This window comes from Pseudochaenichthys georgianus, chromosome 7 (genome assembly GCF_902827115.2).
Source record: "Pseudochaenichthys georgianus chromosome 7, fPseGeo1.2, whole genome shotgun sequence".
In the NCBI taxonomy this organism is placed as follows: domain Eukaryota; kingdom Metazoa; phylum Chordata; class Actinopteri; order Perciformes; family Channichthyidae; genus Pseudochaenichthys; species Pseudochaenichthys georgianus.
This window is the reverse complement of record NC_047509.1, coordinates 6,766,089-6,785,106: the sequence shown is the minus strand read 5'-3', so window position 1 is coordinate 6,785,106 and position 19,018 is coordinate 6,766,089. Positions and strand designations below refer to the sequence as shown.

The 19,018-nt window shown below is 41.9% G+C and overlaps 2 protein-coding genes across 4 annotated transcripts in view; one reads left to right on the top strand and one right to left on the bottom strand.

Moving 5' to 3' along the window:
- Positions 1–592: 592 nt before the first annotated feature.
- On the top strand, positions 593–9,997 carry tegt (testis enhanced gene transcript (BAX inhibitor 1)). Its single transcript, XM_034087321.2, has 10 exons — positions 593–701; positions 2,128–2,234; positions 2,338–2,446; positions 3,978–4,098; positions 4,193–4,241; positions 5,260–5,357; positions 5,455–5,534; positions 6,888–6,988; positions 7,186–7,261; positions 9,057–9,997. Exons 2-10 carry the CDS (start codon positions 2,179–2,181, stop codon positions 9,078–9,080), a joined length of 714 nt encoding a protein of 237 aa, XP_033943212.1. The 5' UTR covers positions 593–701; positions 2,128–2,178; the 3' UTR covers positions 9,081–9,997.
- Positions 9,998–11,547: 1,550 nt separating this feature from the next.
- Positions 11,548–19,018, bottom strand: part of nckap5l (NCK-associated protein 5-like) — a 50,296-nt gene continuing 42,825 nt past the window's right edge. For all 3 annotated transcript variants that reach the window (XM_034087278.1, XM_034087277.2, XM_034087280.1), the window contains exons 9-13: positions 18,691–18,820; positions 17,325–17,397; positions 15,339–15,617; positions 14,739–14,890; positions 11,548–12,676 (exon numbers count right to left, since the gene is read on the bottom strand). In XM_034087278.1, the coding sequence (XP_033943169.1) occupies positions 12,413–12,676; positions 14,739–14,890; positions 15,339–15,617; positions 17,325–17,397; positions 18,691–18,820 (898 nt within the window). In that variant the 3' untranslated portion in view covers positions 11,548–12,412. The remainder of the gene's footprint in view (positions 12,677–14,738; positions 14,891–15,338; positions 15,618–17,324; positions 17,398–18,690; positions 18,821–19,018) is intronic.

Here is a 19,018-nt window from a genome sequence, read left to right as displayed (position 1 = left end):
AAAGACAGTGATTAAATTAACTGATAGCCCACCCAATTAAAATACATGTGTGTTTCACTAAAAGCATTATAAATCCAAACAGAGTGATTAATTTACGTTCAATGTATTATTTCAATGGGAAATATTCAACACGTTGCACGCAGTTGCACCTAATGATGGATATCTTCAAACTCAATTACACTCTTGTGTTTTAGGTTGCATCAGCCTTCCTTTTATTTAGTACTTCATAGTTAAGGAAGCTCCTTCTTTCAAAAACAATTAATACATATTATGGTGGAGCCAAACTTCGTACGTTAACAATATAAAATACATAACAATCCTTGTTTTTCTCCAGTTTGGGATGGTGCGGTTGAATTTACGAGTCGGCCATTTTAGGTGTACCGGGGACTTTTCTCAGTGACACACCAGGAAGTACTCTTTAATATACATGTTTTTTCTCTCTGTAACGAGTAATATCCATAAGTAACAACACATGTGTTTGAACGATCAGTAAATGTAAAAATAGACTTCTTAATTAGTACGCCCAGTAGCTACGTGGTGACATTTTTACATAAAAAGACTACAGATTTCGGGGCGTTTCCATAGTGACATCACGGAGGCAACTGACACGTAACGGCTAATGTTTTGTTGGGGGAAAAAAATAAAAGTGAACAGGAAGAAGAAAGGCTGCCAAACAGTTGTTATCTTGTAGCAGAGCAAAGGTAAGCGCTATCTTTTTGGTAGCTTTCTGGGTTTGTTTTAACGGTGTATCGTATTAATGTCAGCTGTAACATTAACATCGTTATGTGCTGAAGAATGAACGAGACGTCGAGTTATGTTAGCCACTTAAGCTAGCTTGGTATTTAACTGAACGCTTAGCTCGCCAGAAACGCTAGCTGTTAATATGATAGTCTCCTGCGTCAAACACATAGTTCAGCTGTTGTTGGATAACTAATCCCTGCTCACAACAACACATTTATTTATTGACAACACGATGGCTTTTGATTGTGTTGCCAGCTAACGTCTGAATTGTTAAACATGAATTGATAGCATTAAAAGCTACTTAGCATGATAAGCACTCAGCGCTAGCATTTTAACCTGTTGTGCAATTTAATGGTGCAATCCGTCATTTAACTTTAACTATCGCACTTTGATCTGCGACATGCGTGTGTATCATATCGTGTAGAAGCAGTATTTAGACTAACATTTGGTGTAAAGTAACTAACTAGATTTACTCATGTAATGTACTTAAGTACAATGTTGAGGGACTTGTACTTCACTTGAGTATTTCAATGTTTTGCTACGTTGTACTTCTACCCCTAGAATTCAGAGGTAAATAATGTACTTTTACTCCACTACATTTAGTCAACACTTTATTGCATCGTTAACTATATTTCATATATATATATATTATTCTGAAATTGGCTAATTTGTACTTTTATTTTTGGTACTTTAAGTATATTTTGATGCAAATTTTTTAGGTGTGTAACATTTTGAATGCAGCACTTTTACTTGTAACAGAGTATTTCTACACTGGTATTTCTACTTTCACTTAAGTACACGATCTGAGTACTTCTTCCACCTCTGCTAATGTTACTTAGTTTAACGCATCTGTAACCTAATACTATATGAAGTATGATGAGAAAATATGCCACAACAATGGTTAAGATTGAACCAAAATGTCTTCAAAGTGGACATTCTTTGGTCAAGTTATTTCCACTACATCTTTGACATTTAGATAACATGAAAACACACTTTAGCAGTCAGATTTTTTATTTTATTTAAAGTGAAACGCGTAAACATTGGGTTTATTAATTCAAAAACAATTGACATTCAATTCAAATAGCTTTATTGGCATGACCATAATGACATACAGTATTGCCAACGTTTTGTACAATTACGTCTATATATATACATTTGGAATGTACTGTTATGTCCATAATCGTTGCTATGAGTTCATACATGCACAACATACTTTACTGTGTTGTGATAGTGCTCATTTGATAGTTACTGATATACAGCGATGTACACACATTAATAAATGCCTGTCGGTTTGCTTTATTTGAGTGCTTCAGTAGTTGTAAAATACTTTTGATTCTGACTGTGAAAGTGGAGAGAAAGACTAATCATTACCATTTATTTTCATAGGAGACTTTGTCCATTCAAGAATCACTTCAGATCTCGATCACTGGCGCCATCATGAACGTGTTCGACCGCAATATCAACTTTGACTCCCTCTTCAAGTTCTCCCAAATGTGCGTAAATATGCCATAGATCGCTATCTCAGTCTTGTTTTACTATAACTCAATAGTCCGCCGCACATCATTGTTGACAGTTTTCTTTTTCTCTCCATTGCAGATCTCACTCCACCCAGGTGCACTTGAAGAATGTGTACTCCAGCCTGGCATTGTGTATGTTTGTGGCTGCGGCTGGCTCCTACGTCCATGTCGTCACACGCCTCTTTCAGGTGATTCTCACAAGATGCAACAGAGTCAGATGTGCAGGTCCTTCCTGTATATCGCTGCAAATAGAGCTCTTAAGCAAAACACAGATAATGATTCTTTATCCTACCTCATCGAACCCTATCTGTGCAAACGTTCAGTTACCCATGGGGTTGAAACAGTCCGTTTTCTCATTAGCAAATTATAGGAACTTGGTAAATGATTTAATTTGAGTCCAGCCTAATCCAGTTTTGGTTTAGTGAAGGTGACCCAGTTACTCTTTCCATGTTTAGTTAACTTGTTAGAGGTTTTAAACAATAGCTGCACACATTGACTCGAGGCATTCGCTGTGAAATATAGCAGCTCTTCTTACCTGAAGGGTAAATGTTTTATCTTCGTAAAGGAAGTGTCCTATTTTTAGTGTAAGGTTTTGAACACTTGGAATGATTCTTAAATCAATGTCTTTTGTGAAGTTCTCAGTGAGCATTGGAAACACTACTCAGCCACTGAGCACATACTTTGCGCTGTACTCGCCTCTATCCATGTTTCATGCAACAACAATCATGTTCCTGCAGACGAAATAGAAACTAAACTGAACAGACTGCATTTGTTTTTGCTAACCGCATTTCCCCGTTGTTACACGGTGTCCGCGGGTCTTTACAAGTTGATAAATCAATTTAGCGAAAATTAAGGCTATTAAAAAGTATTAAACAGCATTTTCCAAGGTATTACATTTTGTAGCTTGTTTTCAATAAGTATGTACATGTCCAAAGAGGTTGTGTTCTACAGTCTGCCTGAATGTAATCATGGCGTAGGTGTCGTGTGATTCTGTGAAGTTTATTGATGGCATCCCGTTGGGTTTGACGTCATCTGAACAGGACGTCGTGCGCTCACTGCTTGATAGCACGAAGGCCCGTTTACGCCGGTTGCTAAGCAACATCGTTATGGGGAAATGCAAGTTTGCGTCCAAATGGTTGGAAGATAAGGAGGAAGGACAATCAATACTATAGTCAATGTGAGGTAAAGTGTGTCGCCAAGGTAACCGGTTAGAACTCCAAGTGGCGATGAGGTCTTAAAATGTATGGAAAGGGTCTTAAAAAAGGTTTTAACTTTGACTTCAGGATTCCCGCATACACCCCGTTGTTATTTTGGGAGTAAACGTTTTAATAATGGATAAATTATACCATGGCCTCAACGTGAAAGCATATAGCGTTTTTGGAGAATATAATGGCTGCTCTAATTTGTGTCCGACATTTCTAGAGCTTTTTCTCCCGTGCGTCTTATCTTAACATGTTATGGTGAAGGAACAGTTAAAGTGTTTAGTGCTTGAGAAAACGAGGTCACACCACCAATTGTACCAAGATAAGTTTCCCATTTAAAAACAACTATTTAAACATGTGTTAAGTGAATTACATCGGACGCTTTATTCGTTTGAAAGGCCTTTTTCTATAATATTTGCAACTACTGGTTATTGTGTTGCTTCAGTCAGAATGAATTTGACTTCAGAGAAGAAGCCTTGAGCGGTAGCTTATCTCACCACCTTGCCCTTGTCCTCAGGGAGGTCTGCTGTCCGTGCTCGGCTCCCTGGGCATGATGTTCTGGCTCGCCATGACGCCTCACAACTCTGAGACGGAGAAGAAGAGACTGGCGATCCTCGCTGGATTTGCCTTCCTCACAGGTAAAGTACTGATTTGAGGTGAAATGGTCTCGCAGCTGAATTTACTGTCCGGTAAGAGTCTAAAAGCAGTGTTTGTCTTCCTCTCCCTCTGCAGGTGTTGGCCTTGGTCCCACTCTGGACTTCGTCATCGCTGTCAATCCAAGGTTTGTGAGAAGTTGCTCAATGTTTAATACCTGCAGCCCACAGCTGGCTGAGTAACAGTTTAACATTATACAAACTAAACACCACTAAGTCTAGTATTGTGTGACGATTGATAGCCATCTTTTCTGTGATTCTCCCCCACCGTCTCACGGAGAGATACCGCAGGTCTTTCCTTCCTGCAGCGGTCAGACTATACAACCAGCACAGCCCCTAGTAGCCCCCCCCACAGCCCCCCCCCCACACACACACACACACACACACACACACACACACACACACACACACACACACACACACACACACACACACACACACACACACACACACACACACACACACACACACACCATAACACAGACTACATCACCCCTTGCTGTTAAATACCAACCACCTATGTGCAATATGTGCTAGATGTGCAATATATAGATGCCGTTAATAACTGTAATATATACCTGGCTGCTAAATCCGTAGAACTGTTACAGGATGTGTATTTTTTGTAAATTATGTAACTTTTTATTTTTTATTATATTTTGTATTATATCATAACTTAGTACTTTTTAACATATGTCACATTAAGCTGTCTGTGGCTCTTTGTCCTGCTGTAACTACGGACATTTCCCCTCTGTGGGATAGGGCTGTGCAATTAATCGTATTTGAATCTCAATTACGATGTTGGCTTGCAACGATTTCGAAAACAACGTAATCGAAATAAAACGATTATTCTTTTTATTTAAAAAAATGTTATTATTTTTTTTAATAATTGTTTGTATTGGTTTTTCAGTTGAATGATACTTAAAGTTCAGGGTCATCAACATTTTTTCCCCAATACAGTTATGTTTTCAAAGTAAATCGTTTTTAATAATCATGATATCAATTATTGACCAAAATAATCGTGCTTATGATTGTTGCCATGATGGCCCGGCCCTACGGTGGGACTAATAAAGGGATTCTGATTCTGACTCCGTTCAAATCCGATGAAACGTTTTTTAAAGTTTTCGTTGTGGTTTCTTTTCTCCTCAGCATCATCATGACGGCTTTCATGGGAACCTCCATTATTTTCGTTTGCTTCACTCTGAGCGCTCTCTATGCCAAACGCAGGACCTACCTGTTCCTGGGAGGTAAATGCTTTCATTTACAACATGACTCTAAATGACCCCAGTTTTCTAGCTCTCAGCCGATTAAACCCATTCTCCCTTATCTTACTCTCCTCCTAAGGCACTCTGATGTCTGGCCTCTCCCTGCTGTTCCTGATGTCTGTGATGAACCTGTTCTTTGGATCTGTGATGCTCTTTAAGGTAGATGAACCAAGTACACCATTCCTCAAGACGTGCTCATTCAGACGCAGGGCTCGACACTAACGACTGCCCGATGGCCCGGGGCCATCTCGCATTTAGCTCGGGCAATGAAGCCTCACCTGCTGGTTGCCCGATCGGGCAATCTATTATGCCAGTATCATGCAGCTCGCGGATCCAGTAATGAGTGACCCGACAGTAAAACTAAACATATCTATAACTCGTTTAGGTAGTTTGAGAGGTAATTAAAATAGCTACGTGTGATATTCTAACCTGAAGTGTGTGTTTTGTTCCGCTCACCGCTGCATGTGATCATGCAGAGCTGCGTGTCGACTCGTCAGCAGCAGCTGATCTCTCTCTCTCCCGTCAGATTAGACTTCACTCGAGTCTATGTCCATATCGATCAGATGCAGCTAGTTCTAGCTAATGATAGACTACCTGCTTATTAAAAGACACCTAAACAATAAGCGTCGCTATGCAACCGGGTGAGGCCGCAAAGTATAGCGCAGCATTATGCCTTTGTTTACATGCCCACCGGAACCCCGAGGCATTACCAACAGATCAACGCACAATCAACCCATACAGGACATCTCTTTCTCCACATTAAGTGTTAGACATTAGAGTTGACTATTCTTGTCTGTCACATCCTCTTCTTGTCTGTCACATAAGTGGCGCAACTGAAGCGGTATTGCTCTCAAGGGAAATGATTTTGACCGAAGATATTTAGATTTTCCGGCTAACGGGAACTCTGACGTGTGCTTCGCGGATGCGCTCGGCTCCTCTCGACTGCTGCTCGGGTCTGCTCGGTCAGCTTCCGGATGAGGAGGCATTCGTTCGACCAACTTACAGTAGATAACATTACAAACATTTTTAACAGGGGCCATAATAGTGTAAATAATGTTTGTTTTGGCAGTTATAACTGAATGTAATGTTTTCTACCTTTTTCCATCTGGGAAGGCATTTGCCTTCATCAGATGGAAAGTGTTTTGACCAACAACTTAAGTGTTTCTTATAGCTATGCAAGCGAGCAAACACGAACAAGAACAAACAAACAAGTGAAATGAAGAATAAAATTGAAACATATAATATTGTGGTGGTTCATCTATAATTCAGTCTAGAGCACCAGACGGCATCTAAGACCTGCAAACATCTACATGTTCTAGGGGGACGGAGCCCCCCAAACCCTTCGTGCGTCATTTCGTCCGTGCGCATTTTTCAGGGCAATCTCTATCGGGCTCCGGGCCATCTGTAGATTAGCTTAGACGGCCCACAGGGCCTTAATGTCATGCACTGAGACGTGTTTCATGATGTGGATGAATCTTCATCTAACCGGTGTGTTGCGTTCTCTCCCCACAGGCTCACATGTACCTCGGGCTGCTCATCATGTGCGGCTTCGTCCTGTTCGACACTCAGCTCATCATCGAGAAAGCAGAGAACGGAGACAAGGACTACATCTGGTGAGGACTTGTCTGTGTGATAACCAAATACCATGCAAATACATCAGTGCTGTGAAAAGTCGTTCCTTTTCAGAGTAGCTGCGTAATGACTTTATTCAAACGATTGCTTTTGTTCAAAGATATAGAATGTTTGGTTGTTTCTTTCTGGTTATCCACATTAGCTTCTTTTGATTCTGAAACAAACTGTATCTACGTAGGCACTGTGTGGACTTGTTCCTGGACTTCATCACCATCTTCAGGAAACTGATGGTCATCCTCGCCATGAACGATAAGGTACCCAGTCTGCCTCCTCGTTCTCTTTCTGTAAGGTCCTGGTCTGCTCATGTTCTGACTGTCAACCAATCCAATGAAGAGACCCAAAGCTATAAGAGGCGCTTTCACACCAGAGTACTTTCCCCGTTTAGTTCCAATAGTTCCTGGTTGCGTTCACACCAAAAAGAGAACTTCGTTCAGAGAACTTTTCCTCCCTTTTTAGTCCCTGCTAGAGAGGTGGGACTATCCTGGGGAGAAAAAGGTTCCAATTTCTGATTGGCTGGCAGATTACAAACCACGCCCCGTAAAACTCTGAAAAGTTTTGTGAAGCCGCCATTGTATTTGCTGGCATTAGCATTAGCATTAGCCCCGCGCACCAATGCAGAGAGACTAACTTATGGAAACACAAAAGAAAACATGGGAGCGGTGGAGATGGGGAGGCGTCGACGTTCTGCCGATTTACTCGGAAGGCTAGAAGCTGCTGGGACTCCCAGCAGCTTCTACTGAAGCCTTCCCCAACTCCGGGGACTTCTGGCGGCAGTATACGCCGTGAAGTGGTTTGCGGCCTGCCAGTAAATCCAAAGCAGCAGAAGAAGAAGAAGAAGAAGAAGTAGAAGTGACGTCAGCGGCTCATTTGCCTAATCCTCCCTCAGGGAACTTATTTCGGTGTGAACGCGATCTGCTCTTTAGTTCCATGGGAGAACTAAGTGCTGGGAACTAAGTGCTGGGAACTAAGTGCTGGGAACTAAGTGCTGGGAATTAAGTGCTGGGAACTAAGTGCGGCAAAGTACTGGGTGTGAAAGCGGCTAATGGAGTGATGGTACTTAAAACCATTATCTGTGTATTTAAACCCAGGTATTTCTCATTCCGTAGAGCCATAGAGCTCTGCTGTTTGTTAGTTATAATACAGAACAAATGACGACTCATTAAAGCCACAGTGCTAACGTGCACGGTAATAACTATTGCGTTACTATTTGAAATAAGACAATATTCAGATGTGATACAAGTCGTTTGGATGTTCCCAATTAGGCCTTTTGGTCGTCTGTTATATTCAGCTTTAAGGAGCATAAATCCAGCGCATGTTACATATTCGTATTTCCCCCCAGTTTGCTGCGCGCACCCTCTCGCCTTTTGACGGTCCGCTCTGTTGTGGAACATCATAAAAAGTCACAGTATGAAATGTGAAGTCACAGTCGAGGTCTGTTATTAAAACGTGAACAGATTGCTAGTAATTTGACCTCCTGCTGGAGATGATCATTACCACTCCAAATCCATGTCTGAGATTATTTCCACGCACGTGAATACTTTACTCCTCGACTAAAGTATTGATAGAACGTCTACAATGTTTTGTGGCTTTGCTTTTTTATAGGGTTTGTTAAAAATAACATTTCCAATTCATGTTATTGAAAAACAATGATGTAGATTAACTATTTTGGAAAAGGTCGGCTCAACCAAATCACAAAACAACACATGTTACATTTAGTTCTGGTAGAAGGTCGGTGCAGATCCTTTTGTTATTTTAGATGTCTGATCCAGTCAGCGCCGCAGCACAAGGACAGTGTTGTGTTTGTTATTATGACGAGGAAGTAAAACGCATCCAAATAAACGGCAACATCTTTTTCAGATATGCTTTTGAATCTCGTCAACATTTCTATTGGAACTATTTGTTTTACGTTAAACATGCATCCTATTTCAAACTGTTTAACCACATCTATCAGTATGGCGTCATACCACCAGTGTTTTTGTTTTCATAACCTTTAATAAGTCGGAGTGATGTGGGCCAGTCGTATAACTCTTGATGATTTGTCTCTTGCAGGAGAAGAAGAAGGAGAAGAAGTAAAGAACTCTTGGAACTGTCAAAAGGCACAATTTGCAGCGGTGCTTTTCACTCTCGGTCTTCATTTATTAAATTAACTCCTATGTGGTCTTATATTATTGAAATTTCTTTGATTTATCTTTCGAACTTACAACAAGGGTTGAATGTAAGTTAATGGTAAACTAACGCTAGTCCCCCACTATGGCTGTGAATGGAGAATTAGAGTAACGCTGCGGTGACCCTGCTCGGCCTGTAGAGGGGAGTGTTGCCCTGCGAGGCTCCCATTGGCTGAGCAGCTTTTAATGAAGAAACGTATTTAGTGCCATACATTAAAGACTTGATAGGCTCCTTTGTAGTGGGTCATGTGAGCTTCTGAGGCTGATCGTTGTTTTATTTCAAGTTCTGTGATTTCCATCGTTGATTTGCTTATTTATAGTTTTCCTCTGTTCTCTTAGTGGAGTGTCGCAACGAGATATGCTGTCCCATGATTTTGACAACAGATTCCCCCTTTGAGAAATTCTCCCTGTGATGGTTTTTGTTTCCACACATTTTGTTTCTGACCACCATTGGAGTGGCGCAGCCCGGTAACACCGACACAACCCCTGAAGGCCTGTCGGAGTCTTCAAGAGCTGCAGCGGCTCATCAGACACACTTTTATGGATTCTGGATGTTGGCGGGCGAGGAGGAAGAGGAGGAGGAGGAAGACTTCGGAGCCATCTGTCCATATTGCCATCTTGGATAGGAGGATACGAGTTATTCAAAACCTCCCTGTAAATTCTCTAAATATCTGTTGTCTAGAAATTAGTTTGCCAAACGATGTGATGTTAACCTTAACGATTTTTTGAAAGTGTATACTGTGAAGAATTTATTTTATGGATGTAAAATTGAAACTAATAATTTGATACATTTGCTCAAATAAATGTGTTGAACGTTGAAACAAAGTGCCTGTTTTCACTCTGGGTTACTCCAATGATGTCTGCTTATATACTGCGTTCACAGCAGTGGAAGAAATATTCAGACGCATTAGGTCTGGCGCAGACTCCGTTTGAACAATCACTTGTGCAAACCATGCCATGCTGGCCGTCAGGGAAGAAGCTAAAAGACGCTCCAAAATGTTGGCGAGGGAAAAGCTAAAGATTTTTGTATATAAAACAACACATTTATACTATGGTGTGTTGTCCAGATACTCTACTATGAAGATTTTTTGATAAAAGTAATAGTATAGTATATTGACATTTCAGAAAAAGGTTATTGTAGGCTATGTTGAAAATATCAGAAAAATCATATATCGAAAATATCGTCAAATTTGACCGACCCCGTTTTAACATTATCACAAAAAACACTAATCACCACATTTCATTTAACACCCTTTCAAACTGTAAATATTGTATCAGACTACTGGTAGCCTATACATGAAGAACTGCAGTAAATATACAAAGAATAGACACTGAACATGTATTGCGTGTGCTAGGTGTGATTCACATGGGGGGGGGATTGGGCACATAAGGGGGGGGGGGGGGAACACATCGTGTGTGTGTGTGTTTTATCTGATCCGGATGGTTACTAATTCCTTTTCTTTATGGCGGTCATTTTTGACCAGGAACACCATGGGTGTTACAAAGTTGACTAAATCATCCAAAATTCAATGAAAGTGGTGATCAGCGATTGTATATGTTCAACTGTCTACTGTGAAGGATATCATGAAGCCTTAATGCAATCGAATGTAAAACAAAAAAGTTATGATTGATGAAAGTAGTAAATCGGTCAGATTTGACCCGAAAACAAATCTGGGTTCATAGTGTAATACAGGGCTATTGCGGCCCGCGAGCCAAGTGATATTTACTGGCCCTTTGAGTATAATGTTAAAAGTAATCCACTTTTTATTTTTTAAAGATTTTCTTTTGGGCCAGAGTGCCTTTATTCCAGAGAGGGTGTTACATTGAGAGATAGAGGGGAAGACGTTGCCTGAAAACGTCGGCGGGCTCGGGTTTCGAACCCACCTACTAGCTGCTGTAGTGTATTGCATCTCTGCGTGAATGATTAGATCATTTCACCTCAATCAAATGAAATGATGTTGATGGTTAAATTAGCTTCACATGTCGGCCTACTAAGTTCTGAACTTGCCATTTAGATCGAGAAAGGCCTTGGGGATATGTTGTTTGATTGAATGAAACACAATATATGCACTCCACTATGCTGTTGTAGTATTTACTGTATCTGAAGCTCTTAATATGACTGCTCATATTTCAAGCCATCTTTTTCCCGGCCCCTTGCTTTGGATCATTTTCATCAACCGACCCGTTCCAAACTAATTTAATTGCCCTGGTGTAATAAGTCGTAAACGGCATGCCCAAAATATCAGAACATATTTGCAAAAAAGACCGGAAAAATACCAACACAGGTTAGTATCATACTTTACTATGAGTTTCTGTCCACCATGTGTCGAAGTTATTGATGCAAACGGTCAAAAGAACGACGTCACACAACCAAATAAATCAGAACATTTTAATTAGAAAGTTGAAAAACGGCAGTAGGTCCATGGACCTCTATGGCTAGGGAACGAACAGCAACAGATGTTGAAATACAAGATATGAACATAATCTACTAAAGCCAGGAGACTGCAATTTTCACAGAAAGATTACAAAATGAAAAAAAAAGAGATGAATGCAAACGATGCACATTGAAAATAAATAAATAATAGAAATACATATTCATTGAATAGTGTAGCCATTTCTCTTATCTATGTTATTATTGCTGGTATATATTACCTTTAAATGTATTAAGATTTCAAAACAGACGTATTCTGACAACCTTCATGTGTCGCAAAACAATATCAACATGATCAATAAAATCGTTTATACATTTAAAATCGTGATGCATGAATTCAGCAATAAAGAATCACAGACATGAACATTCATTTTTTTAAGGAGCTCCATGTTTAGTTTTTTTCTCCAATACATTATGATGTCCAGAGCAGAAGGCTCTTCTTCTTCTTCTTCGATAACAAAGATATGTCTACCACGATGATTCAAAACTAAAAGAGGCGTTGTTGGAGCAACTACCGGGAGTGATCACTTTGTGCTAACCATTAGCTTAGCCATGCGTTTTGTAGTCCTGTATACATCAAGCGTCCACAGTCCAGTCTGTGGGACAAAAGGTGAACCTATTTTATTTGGGGGTGGCTTTTGGCTTAAGAATCCTGAGGAGAGTCCATTGAGCGTCTTTCCAGTTGCTTAAAGAGAACGCATCACCACATTGTTCCTGTGGACATCAACAGGAAGTCCTCCAACATGTGGGCGAGCAGCATCACGGTAAGTTCAGAGCGGTGCTGCTGTTTGTGTTTCTCATGTCCTCGTTCACCCCTGGCTGCCGCAGGAGGACAGGCTGTCGTACAGGGAGTCGCTGAGGGACTCGGGGGTCTCCAGGACCTGCGGGCGGCTGGGGGACAGCGCCTCCTCGGGACGCTCCCTCAGGAGCTCCAGCCCCCCCTCCCCCCGGCTCACCTCCGGGACGCTGGGCGCGCGAGTCTTCCCCCGGCGGCTCCCCCCCGACGGGGCCGGGACGGGCAGGCTGCCGGGGTCCGCCGCCCGGCTGGAGGAGGGCCCGACCGCCTTCGAGCTCTGAGAGGATGCAGAAACAGTGTTACTTGTTGCCATGCCGGCGGAAACGTTGCTGCTTTTATTTTGTTCTTTTAATCGTTTTGTTTCAACCATTTTACTCTGTAGCACTTTCAGTTTTGTTTTCTCAAGTGAAAAGTGCGCTTATAAATAAAATTGATTATTATTATTACATTGTATAACGTGCAATTTGGTATCTGCCACGACGGGTGTTTTTTTGCACAACTAAATACTGTTAATATTTCCATTACTGATGTGGCCGTCTATGTTTCCTGTACAGTTGTATTATCATGCTGTTCATTGTATTTTTGTAACTCTGGCACAACCATTTCTCAACAACCTTATCTCTCTTTACATTCTGTTCTTGTTCATCTTGTTTTATTTACATGTATATAAACTCCTGTATTTACTTGTTCACAACATTCTCTTTTCTTTTGGACATGTATTTAGTTTACTTCGTCTGCGTTACTTGGTTTGGCAAGATCATCTTTTTATTGATTTGACTGTTTTTCAAATGAGTTTGGTTGTTTTTCGATCTTATATTTATGTTGCATTGTGGGAGCCGGTCTCGGGACTTAAGACTTTCATTGCCACATCTACACAGGAGATTCTGTGTGCGACAGGAAAGCCTCTGGATATCTGAAAGCCTTTCAGGTCATGTGTTTCCAGTTATGTAACGCCTTATGGTGCAAAAAACTAAAGTGAGTTACATAAATGATCCGATGGTGAATCTTTAATATTCAGCGGATTAATAATTTGTGGCTCTGTGTTTTTACATTATGTAAGATGTGAGTGCAGATTTAAAAATGTATCTCGACTCCACTGCAAAGTATTTTCAGTCAGAGTGACCCAGATAGTCCTGCACCGCTTTTCAACAAGAATAGACCAAACAACTATATCAAGTCGATAACTATATGACTAGAACATAGTATTTGTATTTTCCATCTCTTTGACCGACCCCTCGAGGTAGCTTTCATTTTCTTCTTGGTTAAAGTTTGATTTTGAGAGTTTCCCTTTTTGAGGGTCCAAAGACATTCGGTGTAATAAACCTTTTTCAACCCTTAGTTTATCAATTCATCTTGAGAAAGGGAGGAGGAGAGGGAGAGGCAAAAGAAGAGGGAGGTGGAGGTGAGGAGATAAGAGGGGGTGGAGTTCTATATTAGACAAACAGAAATTAAAACGTTGTTGTTCCACGAGGCAGTTGTCGCCATGGCAAATGGATTAACAAGTGACTTTAGGTACTTCACCTTCAACTACCTGCTGCCGGAAATCGCTGTAGGTTGTTGTACCCAACTAGCTGTGTAGCATGTATTGTGATAATTCACAACACATATTAAAGTTAACTGACTTGGATTTAAAAGGTATTTCGCTGTAGTTACTGGCTTTGTCCACATGCTTTGGTGAAGGCCTATTCCTTCAATATGATGGATTTGAATAGTTGGATATTATTAGACGTCTAAAAGGACAACATGGTGTTGCCTCCACTTTGGGTTTGAACTCACTGATATCATGTGACTCTGACCTGTGTACGACCTTGCAGCTGCCTCTTCATTTCAGGTTGTTGATCCTTATGAGCAGACGGACACATACTTGTTGTCTCCTACGTATCTCATTTCTATGAGGCGTGAAGGAAGTCCAGAAGACGTCACAGATGACCCGGCGCTTTTCCGACACCCGCGGCTGATATGAGGCCACCTCCATTTACGACTCTGCTGTTATCTCCTGAGTTCTGGACTAAGTACGCCGGATGTTCTTTCCTGCTCCGCTGAGCAACATACGGGATCTAGCTCCTTCTTGCAAGAATAAACTAGTACCTGATAATTGATTCTCAACCTGAGTGATATTTTCCTAACATAAGGAGAGGAGAGAGAAATCTTATGAAAGGGAGGAAGAGAAAAAGAAGGAGGGGGAGGAGAAAGGCAGATAGGGGTGGGGAGGGACTGACAGGGGAGGTGGGGAGTAAGAGATGGGGAGATGAGAGAGGGGACGAGAAGGAAGATAGGAAGAAGTGGAAGGTCAGAGGAGGAGTGTAGAGTGTGAGGAAGTGAGGAGATCTTCATCGTACCGCTCTGAAGGGAGACCCGAAGCTCTCCTCCTCCTCTTCCTCCTCCTCCACAGCGAGGTAGACCTCTGCAGGCCCGGCGGCGGTCTTCAGGTTGGGGAAGGTCCAGGTCTTTGAGCGGGGGGAGAACATGTTCGGAGCGTGGGACTCTCTGTCTGCGGAGGGAGAGTGAACACATCAAACCAAATGTCCCACATCTCATCGGCGTTAACGTTTGTTGTGTTAACATGCTGTGCTGAAAGATCGAGACCGATTAGACGACCAACACTTATTGTTGTATAATCACTGTTTCAGTGTGTATCTTCGTGCAGTACGAGTCTGCATTCTACATCACAGTACTCCGTGACATTGAGAAAAGCTCCAAGTTTGAGTGACCTCTAACAATGTTGTGAGTTATCATCAATTATGCTCCAGTGAGGACGTTTTAGGGCACCCATTAATCACTGTTTCAGTGTGTGTCTTCGTGCAGTACGAGTCTGCCTTCTAAAACAAAGTACTCCGTGACATTGACGAAAGCTCTAAGTTTGAAGGCTATAGAAAAAGTGACCTCTAACGATGCTTTGTTTTCTGTAACAATGCGCCAGAGGGAGAGTTTTCGGGCACCTTCACGGATGACCCCGGCGGAGCCCCTCCCCTCGAGCGCGGAGGCGTACTGGATGGTGGGGATCAGCTGCTTGTGAGCAGCGTAGTTCTCCTCCTGGGTCACGGGCTCTCTGTCCAGGGTCCTGGCCCGCCGCCCGGCCCGCCCCGGGGAGCCCGAGGAGTGGCGCTCGGCTCCGGTCCGCGCCTTGGAGAGACCCCGACCTGCGGCCCCGCTGCTGCAGTCGGGCAGCGGGAAGGTCCCGATGCCGCTGTCCAGCGTGTAGGTGGAGGCACCAGAGCCTGAGGAGGAAGGAGAGACGGGCTGAGTGACCGCGAGACGCATTCATGTATGATCACATATTAAGGAACTAAACAAAAAGGCAAAATTAAAGGTCACCTATCCACTTTTTCCGTCTTCTATATATAAACATGTGTCCCCTCTTCTCCATGTCTCTTCTACGTCAACATGTGTCCCCTCTTCTTCATGTCTCTTCTACGTCAACATGTGTCCCCTCTTCTTCATGTCTCTTCTACGTCAACATGTGTCCCCTCTTCTTCATGTCTCTTCTAAATCAACACGTGTCCCCTCTTCTTCATGTCTCTTCTATGTCAACATGTGTCCCCTCTTCTTCATGTCTCTTCTACATCAACATGTGTCCCCTCTTCTTCATGTCTCTTCTAAATCAACACGTGTCCCCTCTTCTTCATGTCTCTTCTATGTCAACATGTGTCCCCTCTTCTTCATGTCTCTTCTACATCAACATGTGTCCCCTCTTCTCCATGTCTCTTCTACATCAACATGTGTCCCCTCTTCTTCATGTCTCTTCTACATCAACATGTGTCCCCTCTTCTCCATGTCTCTTCTACATCAACATGTGTCCCCTCTGTGGAAAGAGACTCTGAAAGTTTCAGGAGAAAAGATTCTCTCTCTTTTTGTCCTGATCCATTTCTATAAAAACCTGTCTGAAAATGAGCTGATCAGATTTTGGCTCCTTGTTTTCATCTAAAGTAACAGACAGAGAATCAGCACTTTGGAAGCAGGGCTGAAACAGAGGGGATTGTGGGTAATTCTGCAATGATCTGTCTGGTGTTTGGAGCCAAACACTTCAGAGACATGTTTGTATAAATCTGAGAGCTATAATAAAGTAAAGCTAAACAGTATAATAGGGGACCTTTAAGGACAACAATAAAAAGGCACAATAAAGAAATAAATGTGTTGATTTATTCCAGCTTGGCCTGAGGGTTGATTTTCCTCGGGGGCGTGGCCTCCTTTAATTACCTTTGATATGCTAATCAAAGTCTGAGACAATTAATTTGCCCCTCAATATGCAAATGAGGTTTCAGTTAAACCCCTCGTGGATTGATGCCGATTTAAAGTGCTGGAAGAAATACTCACATCCTTTACTGAGGGAGACAGCGTAATACCACAGTGTGATATTCCTTAAACGATGTTTTTAAAGAATTGAGTTAATTTATTATAGGAATATATTGGCAGCTGGCCGGCTCTGCTTTATTTGGAATGTATTTATTAGGATAAACTCTTTTTCAAGGGGCTCCTGGGTCTGTTATGATTGGTCAACCGATGTCCCACCCCTTAGCCTATCACAGACAATGTGTTGGAGCACTAGCCAATAGAATTGCGAGGGTCACATAGTGATGTCCCCATGTTACTGAAGTAAATAAAAGACTGTGGAAGAGGCGTTTCAGTATAATAGGGCCTCTTATAATGAGACAATTAGAGAGTAGCTTGAAATGGGAATACTAAGTAAAAGGTCCTTGGAATTAAACTTAAGTACACTCTGCTGTGATGTGTTCCATGTGTTCCTGTGATAGTACTTTAACAAATGTCTCACCCTGTGCATTTCTCTACACTTTCATTCATCTATTTCCAGACCAGTTCCACCCAGGTCTGGTTTGATCTTCCACAAAGTCCTAACACTCGTAAACTCCAAAGAATGTGTGATATTTCTTTGCTCTGATTGCATCCTGGCACACTCGCTTTCTTACCTGCGAAGTGTTGGGAGTGAACTGAATCGGCGAGGTTTTCATCTGATGTGATCTTGCCGATTCTGTCTGATCCCTGCATGAAAGAACAACAAAGCGGCAGATGGAGGAGTGAGTGTGCCGAGCGGCGGCTCTTCACATCAGCGTGCAGGAGAATAATCCGACAGAGGAGAAGCCAAGGTTAGGCGTGAAAGTGAACACATTTCACATGTGGTGAGAAGTATTCAGACCTTTCACTCTATCAAAAGTACTCATAACACACTTTGAAAGTTCTCCACTACAAGTCACAGTCCTCCATTCAAAACCTCCCTTAAGTAAAGGCCTACAAGTTTATAGAACCTTATATATTTTAATTATGAAGAGGAAAAGTACTAATTATGTACCGTACTTTTCGGACTATAAAGCGCACCTGCATATGAGCCGCAGCAGCTAAATTGTCCGTCTGTCTTGCTCTCGTTCTGTCTCTCGGTTCCACTTTTACTTTGGCGCGCTACCTGTCTCTTTTCCGGCCTCCAGCTTTTCCTGCTGGAGCCCGCCCCTTAGAGGTGGCGGGCGCGGACCGGTCATAGAGCCCATAGTGTTAAAGGTGGTTAATTCTACCTGTAAAATCCATAGATTTAGGAGGTTCCCTAGTGGCCGTTAGCTGTACAAAAAAAATGGGCGAAAAAGTCGCGGCTTATAGTCCGAAAAGTACGGTAGTCAACTTCTACCTGTCTGTGTTTCACTGTTATAGGATTTGGTGGATTTCAGATTGCTGCAGCACGATGCATTTTGATGCTGCAGATGTTTAATGGTGTGCTGATTTTAACCCCTTTTTTATACTGTTAGGAAGTTTAATTTAAGATATTGCATCAAATTCCATAAAATCTTCATATTTGTGCAGCCTGTCGTCTTAAGTAAGAATCACGCCTCACTAAAAAGTACATTTGTTACGAGTTTCTCAGAAAAACAGCCGTGTTTTCAGCGCAGAGAAGATGCATTTTACGTTCAATCCAAGAGGGTTTTTAACTAGTTTTCCAAAGGACGGAGACTTTTCTCAACAAATTAGGAAAAACGTCATCGTCTAGTTTACCACCAACATTCAAAATCGCACTCTTTTGGAGATAAATGGTTTTCACTGGACAGGAAGTGGATGAATTATTGTATTGTGCTCAATAATAAAAGTGAACTAAATAAATATGTATTCCTCTCTGTGTTGAAAAAAAGAATAGAGTTGCAAACAATGGAACAAATCCAAGACCTTGAATTTGCCCACGCCTCGCTCAATGAAAGTGCATATTTGGTTTTGAGCAATATTGTAAATGTATAATCTTGTCTTTGTGCGAGTCTGAGGAGAAATGAATAGTGTAGAGTGTAAAACCTGATGTACCTTCTCCATATCGTCTCGACTGGTGGTGTGACTGATGACGTCGCCCTGCTGACAAAACATCGGCTTCGAGGTCTTACAGTCGAAGGAGAGCCGGCGCTGCGGCACGGTGACCATCTCGTTCCCGTCCACTCTGCATTTATCACACACAGATAACATCTCAGTAAGGATGTCCAAACTCAACCAAGCTAGATGGGGGCGTTAGCAGTATTACCAGACGTGCTTTTGGGTACGAATACCGAGTTTAATCCCAGATTAGATGCCTTTTACCGCTCTTCAGTGATGTTATTCTAATATCTGTTTTCTTGTTTCTTAAATCTTAAATATTTGT

Bases quoted from the DNA above. Each gene is read 5' to 3' on its own strand.
- tegt (XM_034087321.2), top strand. From the start codon at position 2,179: ATGAACGTGTTCGACCGCAATATCAACTTTGACTCCCTCTTCAAGTTC. The intron at 4,242-5,259 runs GTTTGTGAGAAG...TTTTCTCCTCAG, and splicing joins GTCATCGCTGTCAATCCAAG to CATCATCATGACGGCTTTCA. The intron at 5,358-5,454 runs GTAAATGCTTTC...TCTCCTCCTAAG, and splicing joins GACCTACCTGTTCCTGGGAG to GCACTCTGATGTCTGGCCTC.